This window comes from Alternaria conjuncta (genome assembly GCF_024043145.1).
Source record: "Alternaria conjuncta strain BMP 0040 chromosome Unknown scaffold_5, whole genome shotgun sequence".
Classification (NCBI taxonomy): domain Eukaryota; kingdom Fungi; phylum Ascomycota; class Dothideomycetes; order Pleosporales; family Pleosporaceae; genus Alternaria; species Alternaria conjuncta.
Genome location: NW_026250094.1, coordinates 541,207 through 554,340, shown reverse-complemented (window position 1 = coordinate 554,340; position 13,134 = coordinate 541,207). Strand labels below are relative to the sequence as shown.

The following is a 13,134-nucleotide window of genomic DNA, read 5'->3' as shown; positions in this document are numbered from 1 at the left end:
CCCCTACCGTCGCCTGTATGTTGTCGCCGTCAAGATAGCAGCTTCCCGGCCCTGGCCTCAAATCGCAGCCCCTCATAGCACCGCCGCCATCGCACCTCGATCCCCGCCCTGCAAAACTTCCGAGCCCCCTCAACATGGCGTTCCTATTCCGAAACAAGCAGAAGAACAACCTCGAGCTTACCCGCTCCATCAAAGAGCTTACGTTGCGGCTAGGACAGGAGGACAAACCCAACCCCAAGGTGCGACCAGCCGACTGCAGTGCAGCGCTTGGGAGACATTTCTGACATGTGATAGCTGGAGGAAGGACTAGCACTAGACCTGCAGCAGATGAAGATCAGGCTTCAGGGCACACCCGGTGCGTTCGTCTCTTGCGACACAGTAGAGAGTATACTGACGTGCCAAAGACACAGAAGTAAATCCCGAGGCTGTCTTCCAGCTGCTCACGAGTATCCTAAACGAAGACCTACTCTACGCGCTAGCAATCAACATCCACAAGCTCCCATTCGAATCACGAAAAGACGCCCAGGTCATATTCTCGACCGCATTCCGCTACAAGCCCGCCGGGCAGGCCACACCACAAGTCCTAGAGCACGTCGTCGCATACCGACCGGATATCATAATAGCGCTATGTCGAGGCTACGATAGGCGGGAAAGCGCCATGCCATGTGGTGGCATTCTGCGCGAGGCACTCAAATACGATGCGATTGCTGCGCTGCTGCTCTACGACGAGCCAATGGAGGATGGCCAGACGCTCGACTTGGGCAACGTGAACCCGGATCTACCAGCCACCGGCAATGGTGTCTTCTGGAAATTCTTTGGGTGGATAGACAAGGGCGCATTCGAAGTCAGCGCAGACGCATTCAACACATTCAGGGTAGGTTGGCTGGCTGGCCATGGCATTTCACGGGCTAACATGCGACAGGAAATCCTGACAAAGCACAAGCCGTTGGTGGCTACGTTCCTACAAACGAACTTCGACGCCTTCTTCTCGAAATACAACTCGATGTTGGTCCAGTCGGAGAGCTATGTGACGAAGCGCCAGTCGATCAAGCTTCTGGGCGAGATTCTCCTCGACCGGGCGAACTACAACGTCATGACGCAATATGTGGATTCGGGGGAGCATCTCAAGATCATCATGAAGTTGCTGCGGGACGACAGGAAGATGATCAACTACGAGGGCTTCCATGTCTTCAAGGTTAGTTATGATAAATGTGAGAGGATGTGCGCATGTTGACAGACGCAGGTGTTTGTTGCCAACCCGAATAAATCAGTCGCAGTGCAACGGATCCTGATCAGCAACCGCGAGAAGCTACTGCGCTTCCTGCCGTCGTTCCTGGACGATCGGACAGAGGACGAGCAGTTCATCGACGAGAAGAGCTTCTTGATCCGGCAGATCGAACAGCTGCCCTCAGCACCAGTAATGCCGCCGACACCGACATAGTCACACGTTTTCTCTGTTTAGACTCGCATCTAATGGCGTTCGAGGTTGGATATCCTTGGAGTTTCCCGTGGTCGGCGCAGTGATCGGCGCACTTTTCATCGATGGAAGGTTGGCATGCAGGGCGGACTGCAGATGCAGGGCCCGCAGTGCATTGGGTTCGGAAGTCGGGTCGTGAGCATCATGCTTTTCCAAAAGCATGTAGGCACTCTTGGACCAAAAATAGTCAACAAAGGGATTGCAGATTGTGGGTGTTGGACAGTCCAGCATGTGCATTTTCCATGACATAGAGAATGATGCATACCAAGTGGTCGCGTGCAGTAGTCGGCATCTCGGCTGGCAGGCGTCTAGACTCCATCTTCATCACCTGGTGGATCTCCCGCGGCGAGCTTCCCCGCTTAACAACTAATTATGACACGTGGTGGTGATTGGTCGCCGCTTGGTGCGCCGTCTGAAGAGCCGGCCAAGCCGGTGTCACAGAGTGCAGGCCGTAACAATCAAAACGTCGCGCGCTGCGGCAGCGGGCGTGATATTGTCGCGTCTGTCTGCTTGTACCTGCATCCTTCTGTCGCGTTGAAGCATCCCTTGACGCATCTTCCCGCTCAGCCCCTGATGCTAGCCCGTCGCTAGCACTGCCAGGAAACCGGGCCAGCTGGCGGGTCTTCCTCCTTCTCGGCTTGGCGACCAGGCTAAAGCGAATCAGGTGCACGCCGTCGAGCAGCATGACTTCAGAGGGGGCCCGGATAACTCGCTGGCTGCAGTTGCAGGACACCGCTACACAACAAGGCCCGCTGCTTAGTCCGGGGAATGAATTTCCTCTGAGAACACTGCCGTCCCTGCCCTCCGCCAGCTCCCTCTCCGACCTGGCTTCGGATGACGGCCGCAGAGTCTCGCACCGCACCAACATTGCGAAACTCATCCACCCGCCCATCCCTACCATGACGGATGAGCACACGGCCGCTCGCAGACGTTCCTCCTCGCTCGCCGGCGCCACCCTGCCCACCAAGACAGACCTGAAGAAACACCGACGCCGCCGTTCCGACCACATTGCCGAAGAAGGAGAGGAGTCCTCCTCGGGTGCAGACCGCTCCGACTCAGAGTCCAGTGACAGCGCCGACGACGACGACATGAGCGCCGACGGGCTCGAAGACGACGAGGAGACGGGCCTCACCAAGCGCGACAGGCGGAGACGCCGGAGAAGAAAGAGGCGGAACACGATGCTCGATCAGCGCATCGTGCCGGATGATACATATACCAAGGAGGAGAAGAAGCTCGCCGACCAGAACTTGCTCAAATCGATGCTAGTCAATGGCGTTCTGATATGTCTATGGTAGGACGTCAATAGGAGTACGGTTGACACGCGCTGACAGACCCAGGTACCTCTTCTCGATATCGATATCCGTCTACAACAAGTGGATGTTCAAGGAAGCCAAGGGCGACGGCGAGGCCAAGAACATCTTTCCCTTTCCGCTATTCACGACATGTCTGCATATGATAGTCCAGTTTACGCTCGCCTCGCTCGTCCTATTCCTAATACCCTCCCTCCGACCGCGACACGATTCCCTTAACCCGCACGCTGCCGGCTCGCGCGTAGAGCCGGTCGATCCTAAGAAGCCGCTCATGACCAAGTGGTTCTACTTCAGCAGACTCGGGCCGTGTGGTGCAGCCACTGGCATGGACATTGGCCTGGGCAACACGAGCTTGAAGTTCATCTCGTTGACATTTTTCAGTAAGGGATGACATCTCCTTTCTACGATTACAACTAATAGCAACAGCTATGTGCAAATCATCTGCACTCGGCTTCGTCCTCATCTTCGCCTTCCTCTTTCGCCTCGAACAGCCCTCTTGGCGACTCGTATTCATCATTCTCATCATGACCTGCGGCGTCGTCATGATGGTAGCCGGCGAGGCTGCCTTCCACACCCTCGGCTTCATCCTCGTCATGGTCTCGGCCTGCTCGTCTGGCTTCCGCTGGTCGCTGACCCAGATCCTGCTCCTCCGCAACCCCGCGACAGCGAACCCATTTTCCTCCATCTTTTTCCTCGCACCCGTCATGTTCATCAGCATACTCATTCTCGCGATACCCGTGGAAGGCTTCCCCGCGCTCATGGAGGGTCTTTCACAACTTTTCGAAGCCAGGGGCACCGGCCTCGGCATTGGCATTCTTTTGTTCCCGGGCGTCCTCGCCTTCCTTATGACCGCCTCCGAGTTCGCTCTGCTGAAGCGCACTTCAGTCGTCACCCTTAGCATTTGTGGCATTTTCAAAGAGGTCGTCACGATTGGGACTGCGAACCTTGTTTTCAAGGACCCCCTTACGCCCATTAACCTGACTGGGCTTGTCGTCACGATCGGTAGCATCGCGGCATACAACTACATGAAGATCAAGAAGATGAGAGAAGAGGCGCGGATGAACGCACATCTCCAGAATCAGGAGACGTATGCGCCTGTCAACACCGTGGATCCATTGGAGCGCGACCGAAGAGGCAGCGTCGTCGTACGACCAGGACAAGGCATCGTACGCAACAGTCTGCAACTTGCGCCGGGTCTGAGCGGGGCATCCGTCGCTGAAAGCCCAGCGCGAGCAAGTCCGATCAAGACTGCACGGGACACTGAGTAGCATACATGTGTGTAGCAAGCAATCATTCTGGATTTCAGCGTGTGTATTGTTGGGTATTTCATCGCACTTTTTTGTTAGCATCATCAGGCGTTCAGGACACTTGGGAAGTTTTGGAAAGCGGGTGTGCGAACGCTGCCGTGCCGTGGGATTACTATACCCTTTCCTTGAGACTGCATCTGAACCACATTCGCTATGTACTATCATATCAATATCTATTTCGTGTGTTTCAACAAAAATAGTCTTAAAGAGTGGTGCGCACTGTACAAACGTGAAAAGTTCAACGCTCTACCTGCTAGAATTCCACGTCGCCTTGAAATTTAGGAAACTTAAGGTCTCGTCTTGATGTAGACGACAGCGCACCTGTTCAAATTCAGGTTCTTCCTTGTACGAGGCGGATGATCCAAGGTAGTTGTTCGGTACTACGTGCTGTAGTGCATCTTGTAGCTTGATATCCAAGGAGTAGACAACCAATCGACTACCGCGGAGGCATTTCGGGGATCGGCGGGACAATCTAGGACCCTTGGCCGCAGTTACCTCATGTGGCCATGCACGTCGAGAACACCTGCCACAACCACCTGGCACATCCACATCTGGCGTTGACCGTCAGACCCCCTTCTCTCCCCTCTCTCGCCGTTTACACGCCGGCACATCTGTTTCGGGCAAACGTCCGCACTTGCGAGCGTTAAGCGCTTCGTTTCGCACGACGCAGGTTTCAGAAGCCCCGAAAGTCCGGCAGTACGGTACAGTAATCAGCCTCATCGTGGCTTATTAACTCGCACTGCTTCTTGCCTCTCTACCTCCTTCCTCACGCGCAATACCGCATTCGCTTTTCTTGTTCGACCGCGAATGCGACATCACGTCGCTTTACTGCCGCCTGCCATGCGGCTCCTCACCTCCCTCCTTGCGCTCCCCCTCGCGCTGTTGCCTTCGCTTGCTTTCGCGCAGGATCTCGAAGTCCAAGTCACCAGACCGGCGGAATGTACGCGCAAGACTCAGAAGGGCGACAAAGTGTCGATGATGTACAAGGGCACGCTGCAGAGCGATGGCAGCAAGTTTGACTCGAGCTACGACCGTGGCGCACCGTTTACATTCACCATTGGCAAGGGCCAGGTGATCAAGGGCTGGGACCAGGGACTTCTGGATATGTGTATTGGAGAGGCCAGGAAGTTGGTTATCCCGCCTGGGCTGGCGTATGGGAACCACGCTATGGGTGATAAGATTCCTGCTGGGTCGACGCTGGGTATGTTTGCTTTATGCGGAGAGTTTGGGTCTGGCTAATGGTGCGTGCAGTTTTTGAGACCGAGCTTATGGGCATCGACGGCGTGGAAAAGGAACCTGCGAAACCTGTTGAGCCTTCGAAGGCTGCCCCTGCGACACCGACACCCACACCGACTGGTATTACGGATGACAACGTCAATGCCAACGACGAAGAAGCCGCGCCCGAAAACGTACCCAGACCGACATCTACACCCTCGTCTGAAGCTACTCCGGCAGAGACCAAGCCTGAGAAGACAGCAGTACCAGCCGCCGAGCCTAGCAAAGCTGTAGCCGCACAAGGAAACCCGATGGATGGCGAGAGCGACAAGGGCGAGTGCAACCTCCTTGGAAACTTTGCACTGATTGTACAAGGTTTCCTTGGACTACTCGCCGTATCCTCTCTCGCAATCAAGAGGCTGAGGGAGTCTCCGCGACGGCCCATAAAGATCTGGTTCTTCGATGTCTCCAAGCAGGTCTTTGGCTCGGTTCTGTTGCATCTGGCAAACGTCCTGATGTCTATGCTGTCCTCCGGCAAATTCGACGTCGCAGCGACAACCAGCGCGACGACGAAGTACGCTGGAACCAACGAGGAGGGTGACCAGCCGAATCCGTGCTCGTTCTACCTCCTCAACCTGGCCATCGACGTAAGTTCATTCCCACGAGCATCTGCAATCAGCAACTAACGATACCAGACCACAATCGGTATCCCAATCCTCGTGCTACTCCTCAAAGTCCTCCACGCCGCATTCGCCAAAACCCCGCTAGCCAACCCCCCAGAGTCCATCCGCAGCGGCAACTACGGCCAACCACCCCGCGCCACCTGGTGGCTCAAGCAATCCATAATCTACTTCCTCGGCCTCATCGGTATGAAACTCTGCGTTCTCGCCATCTTCGCTTTCCTTCCTTGGATCGCATGGGTAGGAGACTGGGCACTGCGCTGGACAGAAGGAAACACTGCACTGCAAATCACTTTCGTCATGTTCATTTTCCCGTTGATTATGAATGCGCTGCAGTACTGGATCATTGATAACTTCATCAAGGACCCTGAGCATGGTAGCGGTGGTGCTAGTGAGGGCAGGTATGGTGTTGTTGGTGAGGATGATAGCGAGGATGAGGACGACGAGGAGTGGTTGGAGCGCCAGAGACGGAGGCGTGAGGCGGGTATTGATGGTGAGGACAGTGATATCGAGGCTGCGGAGGTGGATCCGTTGAAGGAGGCTAATCCTACGATGGTACCTTCAAGGAGTAAGAGTCTCAAGGCTGGAAGCGACTACGATCCCGCTGTTGATGGGGCGAGTGGTAGTTTGAAGACGAGGACGGAGTAGGATGGTTGTACGTAGTGGGTTGCGGTGTTTGCATTATCGATAGGCTTAGTTTGCGTACTTGTCTCATAGCGGGCTTGGGGGTTTGGAATAGACGTGCATCATCTGTGCAGGAAAGCGACATTGGTATTTTTTGTTCGAACGTGAAGACTATACATCTCCTACAACATCGGCTTGATCTCCGCTGCCTCCTTGAAATCCGCACCGGTCTTCGACCGCACTTCATCTACGGTCACACCATCCGCAAGCTCAATAAGCGTCAGTCCCTCTGTAAAGTCGACATCAAACACGCACTACACCAATCGTTAGTCTCCAATCCAAGAGTCCGATGAGAAAAGAGGGGGTACTCACCAGATCCGTAATAATCCTGCTCACACAGGCCTTACCCGTAAGCGGGAACTCGCACTGCTTAAGAATCTTGGGCCTCCCCTTCTTATCCGTATGTTCCATGGTAACCACCACCTTCGTCTTCTCCGGATTACTGACCAAATCCATCGCGCCGCCGAATCCCTTGACCTTACCGGGCAACATCCAGTTGGCCAGGTCACCTCTAGCGGACACTTGCATGGCACCGAGGATAGTCAGATCGATCTTTCCCGCACGAATCATGCCGAAACTCTCTTCGGAGCCAAAGCAGGACGCGCCAGGGAGAAGAGTAACAGTTTCTTTGCCAGCGTTGATGAGGTCAGGGTCTTCGAGGCCCTTTTGCGGGTATGGACCTAGACCGAGAATGCCGTTTTCAGACTGAAGTTGGACTTCTACGGAGGGGTCTACGAAGGACGGGGCGAGCATAGGCATGCCGATCCCTAGGTTGGCGTACATGCCGTTTTTGAACTCCTTCGCGGCGCGGCGGACGATGCGTTCGCGTTTCGAGGCTGCGTCGCCGGCGCCGAGGGCGGAGACGGCTTCTTTGGGGTCCTTTGCGTTGACGACTTTTTCGATCTTCTTTTCGGCGGTCGATTGGATTACGCGGTCGATGTAGATGCCGGGGACGTGGACGGCATTAGGAGGGATCTCGCCGGGCTCGACGATGTGCTCGGCTTCTACGATTGTAGTAGTTGCGTTGCGTGCCATGGCGCCGTTGAAGTTTTGGGCTGAGAAGCGGAATTGCACGTTGCCTAGACGGTCGGCTTTGTAGGCTTTGATGAAGGCGTAGTCGCCTTTGATGCTTTCTTCCATTACGTAGCTCTTGCCTGCGAAGACTTTGACGTCGCGCGGTGTGGAGTATTGGGCTACGCTGCCGTCGCTGTTGTGCTTGAGGGCCAGTTCGCCGGTTTGGACAACGGTGCCAAAGGCCGCGGGTGTGTAGAAGGCTGGGATGCCGGCGCCGCCTGCTCTACATCGCTCGGCGAGGGTGCCTTGGGGTGTGAGTTCGAGTTCTAGCTCGCCGGTGAGGTACATTTGCTCGAGCACTTTGTTCTCGCCTACGTAGCTGGCGATCATCTTCTTGACTTGCTTGCTTTCGAGTAGTAGACCGAGGCCTCCTCCAACGATGCCGGCATTGTTGGATACGGCGGTTAGGCCTGTGATGTGTGGTGTGCTCTTTACTTGGTGGATGAGCGTGTCTGGGACGCCTGAAAGTCCGAAGCCTCCGCATAGCAGCGTACTGTCAGAGGCCATGTCTTCGATAGCCGCTGCGGCACTCGGGTAGACCTTGTTGATCTCATTCCGGCGCAGAGACGAGGAGAAGGAGCGCGAGAGGTTGAGGTATGTCTGTCAGTGTTAGCAGCCGACGGAGAGTAACAAGAGAAGGTTGAATGACTTTTGTTGTGCTTCGCGAAAAGGTGCGCGCAGTGCGCAGTGTGAGGGATATTGACGGCATGCTGGGCTGGGCTTTGCGCAAGTATACAAACTTCCAGACTTCCGATATATGATATGCAGCGCTCAACTCACAGACTGTGGAGGTGTAGATAACAAATCACTGTGGGGAGAATTGGAGCGCTCCCGGATATCTGTATACCCAAGCATCGTCGCAGCAGCCTCGGGAAGCTCTAGTATGGGTTGCGTCGGCATCTTGACGCGGGAGGGCGGAACAGCGCCGACGCGGAATGTGGAGGAAAATCGAGGGCCTGGAATGCGGAGTCGTCAGGTACTGCGCGGTGATTGGGTGGGCTGTGGCTGACACAGGGCAGGCGCGGACTTGTTTTCCTCGTGGCCAGCTAACTCCGGAACGTCAGACATCGATGAGCAAGCACGCAAGGTCGTGAGTCTTTCTTCATTCACACATCCATCAAAGTCACTCGTACCTTGACACACCTAGTAGAGATTATGCCTTATCCTACCTTCCGTGGTTCTCTCCGACGGTCTACTGGTGCTGAACTGGATCGATAGCGCGTCTACCTGTACAGGTAACGTGAACATGGCGAGACGTACACAAGAGAGCAAAACCCAAGGAGTTGAGGAGCTACACTCAGCTTTCGTCAGCAGCGCATGTGTTACGTGCATTCAGAGAGACAGGGTATTGCGCTCGCTCGAATGACAACCCTCTAGCATACGTTTTCTAGACTATTCTTCTTGTTGTTTCGTTGTTTTATCGTTGCTTCAAACAAGCCCTCCATTCCCGACTCTTCTCGTCATCTAACGGGTGTTGTTCGTTATGGCGCTTCTGTCAGCCATCCTGGCTCGAAGAACGCCCAAATCGCACTAATTTTACTCTCATGTCGCGTGACAACAAAGATAGACCTAAGAAAGCAGCAAGACGTAGCATTGTAGAGAATTACGCGCTCTACAGTCCTAGTTTCGTTGAATTTTCGCCAATACGTTTGTTGTATAGAGACTCAGACAGGATGAGGGATCCCAGTCTTCTGCTTCCCCTTCATTCCCTCTTAGGATTAGCGCCTTATCTTATCAGCCATAGGTCCGAGGCCTTTCCAATGCGGATCGTAAAAACCCAGTATGCCATCTACAATGCCGTGCGCCGCAAATAGAAAGTCGAAAGGAAGTACGACACGGGTTACAGAGGAGCTGGAAAGACATGGGGTAAATCCGCTCCTCGATTGTCTCAGGGAAAGGAGGGCACTGAAAGAGTATCTGGAAGCTCTGGGTTTGACTGTCTATAGTGAAGGGAGCAGGACCAGTAATTATTCCCATTCCTTTCAAAGCGACGACATACATCGACTGTATGCAGATATCTCGGAAGCTGTGGCGGCTCATATCCAATTGCTAGCCGGCTGTCCGGACATACGATTGGAGTTCACAAGGCCCAGCTGCTTCAAGCAAGATGCTCAAAGCTTAATAAGGCGGTACGGATTCATATGGGGGGACGATGGCTGCAGAAGGGCCCACAATGAGCTCCGAATTAGCCAGCCGAAAGATAAAGCGACGTAGGATTCTTGTATCCGAGGAAGACGCAGCAAGCAGTTTCGCCCATCGGTTCAGTCACACCGACACCAGAGAAAGGCGATTTCGCAAATACATGTCTAGAGCTCCTTGAGCAACCCTCTATCAGCCCCATCTCACCTCACTCTAATACGGAAGTCAGCTATGACGATCTCGGCAAACATACGAGTTTAGACTACATACACACGCTTCCAGTCCCAGAACAAGAGGAGGAGATACCGGCCCATGACCCAGCACATGCTTGCGGGGATCAAAAACCTCTCAAGGACCTTAACGCAGAAAAGGAGAAACCGGACCATGAACCAACACATGCCGGCGATGACCAAGGTTCTTCCGAGAACCTCACCTCAGAAAAGGAGAAACACCTCCAAAACCTCGCCTTCGACGAGCTAGTCGAAGTACTCCAGATCCCAAACCCGCAACACTCCACTCTGTCCAAGCTCCAGCCATATGTAAACAACATATACACGCCCAAGACGTACGAAAGAATGAAGATGGCATTAGGCCCTACCTTTAGCAAGGCTTACGAAGCGATGCAGCTATGGCACGAAATCCACGGAAAGCTAAGAGAATTCAGAGAGACTACCAAGTAAGAGGGCAAGGCTGGTGCGGACTGGCAGGCTTATAAACAGGCTTTGAGATCGGTTTCTTGGAAGGAGTCTTTGCCGGCTATGACTGCGCATCGTCAGCTGGGACTTTTTGTGGATGAGTCTAAGAAGCGCGGAGAGTGGTTCGCGGATAGTGCGGTTTTTGCGGACTGTCTAGCCCGCTTTTATGCTACACTGCTGCAGCCGCCGAATATATCTGCGGAGGATCTTGTTGGTGGGTTTGAGGAGTATAACGTTAAGCTGCTCAAGTGGTTCGAGGTTGGTGGATGATGGGAAAGAAGACCTTGCGGGTAAGCGCGCGGAAAAGTCTTGCGGGTTCGGGTAGGATACGGGATGGAAGAGAGATCTGATGGTATACCAGCCCATGTTCATGACTCTTACATTCATGTAAAGTGTCGATTCTTAGCGAAACGTTGTCATAATGGGAGTCAATTCGGTATCTGTCAACACCAGTCACTTTCTACATCACTCCAAGTCATGATCGAAGACTCATGGCGGAAAGAGTAAATATATTTCAACTTCTCTCGCTGCTTTCAACTTCCTACATACACCGTTCCCCCTCAGATCTACTCCTACATGCAAAACACTGCACTCTTCGCTATCAATATCTATCTACACTACGCAGACGATAAAATACTCATAGCCCGATACTATTCGTCCTCCACACTAAACCGCCACGATGATTCTGGGACTCGACCACTTTACCTTCAACGAAATCTGCTTCTCAGTCATGATGGCATCCTATTTCCTCGTGAACTTGATCAACCTCAGCAATGCGACGCCTATGGGATCGGGCTCGGCGATCGAAGGAACGATGGCTATGAGTTCAGCGTTCGAAGCGATATCCTCCATGGCACCAGCTGGTGTAATTCCTGGTGTTCCTCCTGGTAGCGCGTCTCATGTGGTGACCGCGCTGGCCGGATCGAGTCAGGCTGCGGGTGGATCGCCGACTGCTACCAAAGCCGCACCCCAACCTCACGAAACTCTCGACTACGGCCCTGTGAATACGCCGGATACGGGCTGCGAATTCGGTAATGCCATCGTCGTGAACAAGTGTTCCGTTCCCGTCAACATCAACACCATCGGCGGATTCCGACTGAACGGAAGCAATACGACCTATAGCACACCAGAAGAGCAAGTCGTATACCCCATCGCTCCTGGCGAGACATACAGCGAAGGCTTCCGTAGCACGTGGGTATCCCCCGATCCGGACAACATCAAAGGTAACAACCCAGACACCGACAAACTATGGGGTCAAGGAATCTCAATCAAGATATCCTGGGCAGACAAACCTGGCAATAAAGACACCACACAATTCGAATACGCCCTTACCTACAACCCCAAAGCTCCACAACCATACCCTCTACTCTGGTATGACATCTCGCTTCTGGACTGCGGTCAACCGGCTAAGCACAACGGCACCGATTTCACTGCCACGGATGCGGACTACAAGGCCAAGACAGATCAGTGTCCCGGGTACCAGGGCGGACTGACTTTGAAGTTCGAGCCTGAGGCGGGTATCAAGAATACGTGTCCGGAGATTGATTGCGAAGGGGAGTGTCGCGATATTTACAACTTCGACAGGACGAGGGAGCATGAGCCGACGAAACAGTGTTGGGGTGAATTCAAGGGGAACATGATCTTGAGCCTGTGTGCTGGAAGTGGTGAGGGCACTGCCAATACTCGCAGAGGTCTTGGAAAAGACGAGGATGTTCAAAGCGCTGGAAGTGTCTAGATCGATGTGGTGTGCGGTCGTTTCATTGATGGTTGTTGAATGAGCGGTGATGTCTTGTCGGTGTGTTTGAGGCTTGCTGGAAGTTTAGTAGTAGATGTATTTGTCATTCGCTTGGCCTTTTTACCCGCTTACCTTCCGGTGACGCAAAAGTGAATTCGATTGGATCGCATGGTAGCTGGCCCTTTGATTTGGGAGATATCGTGTATGGCGAGTGTTGTTGTTCATGTTCGCGTACTGGCGCAGGAAATGGCGAGACACTTCCGCGTGGTCTGTGCCGTAAGGTTAAATCCGATGCTGGTGCGCAGGATGGTATTTGTAAAATCTAGATGGTCCTTTGTTCATATACCATTGAATATGCGAAACATCTCATTCTTTAGTAATAATCACAGTTCTTCATGGAGACGTGTGGTGCAAGATCTCGCACGGATAGGCTACGCGCGCCTCAAACGTTCAGGTTCGCGTCATTGGGGTGGCGATCATCACGATCTGATCGGCGATTGCGTACCGTGGTTGCAGTTGTTCCATATGTAAAGCTCCGCGGACCCTGGATAACGGTTCGCACAAAGATCATCCTCACCGAAGACGGCTGTGGCGTCTCGATATTGGGATTGTCTGTAGATCTGCGTTGGGTAGTAATGGGCAATGTAAGGTACCCGTTCGAAGACCTCTGTATGATGATTGGTTGGGGTAGTCGTTCCGAGCGTCGGAACGGAAGCGCGGTAAGTCGCGGATGATGATAGATTGCGAGTACAGGGCTGCGAACAGGCATTATCTGATCTCACGATACCTCTGCCGAGGGTGACGCGGGCATGGCGGTG

The 13,134-nt window shown here is 53.7% G+C and overlaps 5 protein-coding genes across 5 annotated transcripts; 4 read left to right on the top strand and 1 right to left on the bottom strand.

The window, feature by feature from the left end:
* Positions 1 to 134: 134 nt before the first annotated feature.
* J4E85_003863 (uncharacterized protein) lies at positions 135 to 1,441 on the top strand (the record flags this gene model as incomplete). The annotated part of the gene is made up of 5 exons (XM_051468128.1): positions 135 to 239; positions 295 to 355; positions 405 to 874; positions 923 to 1,195; positions 1,244 to 1,441. 5 exons carry the CDS (start codon positions 135 to 137, stop codon positions 1,439 to 1,441), a joined length of 1,107 nt encoding a protein of 368 aa, XP_051327720.1.
* A 719-nt stretch (positions 1,442 to 2,160) lies between these two features.
* On the top strand, positions 2,161 to 4,055 carry J4E85_003862 (uncharacterized protein; the record flags this gene model as incomplete). Its single annotated transcript, XM_051468127.1, has 3 exons — positions 2,161 to 2,768; positions 2,815 to 3,167; positions 3,214 to 4,055. 3 exons carry the CDS (start codon positions 2,161 to 2,163, stop codon positions 4,053 to 4,055), a joined length of 1,803 nt encoding a protein of 600 aa, XP_051327719.1.
* Positions 4,056 to 4,934: 879 nt separating this feature from the next.
* J4E85_003861 (uncharacterized protein) lies at positions 4,935 to 6,637 on the top strand (the record flags this gene model as incomplete). The annotated part of the gene is made up of 3 exons (XM_051468126.1): positions 4,935 to 5,295; positions 5,346 to 5,956; positions 6,005 to 6,637. The coding sequence occupies 3 exons, from the start codon at positions 4,935 to 4,937 to the stop codon at positions 6,635 to 6,637; spliced, it is 1,605 nt and encodes a 534-aa protein (XP_051327718.1).
* Positions 6,638 to 6,795: 158 nt separating this feature from the next.
* Positions 6,796 to 8,456, bottom strand: J4E85_003860 (uncharacterized protein; the record flags this gene model as incomplete). The annotated part of the gene is made up of 3 exons (XM_051468125.1): positions 6,796 to 6,927; positions 6,986 to 8,347; positions 8,397 to 8,456. 3 exons carry the CDS (start codon positions 8,454 to 8,456, stop codon positions 6,796 to 6,798), a joined length of 1,554 nt encoding a protein of 517 aa, XP_051327717.1.
* A 2,804-nt stretch (positions 8,457 to 11,260) lies between these two features.
* J4E85_003859 (uncharacterized protein) lies at positions 11,261 to 12,316 on the top strand (the record flags this gene model as incomplete). The annotated part of the gene is made up of 1 exon (XM_051468124.1): positions 11,261 to 12,316. One exon carries the CDS (start codon positions 11,261 to 11,263, stop codon positions 12,314 to 12,316), a length of 1,056 nt encoding a protein of 351 aa, XP_051327716.1.
* Between the last annotated feature and the right edge of the window lie 818 nt (positions 12,317 to 13,134).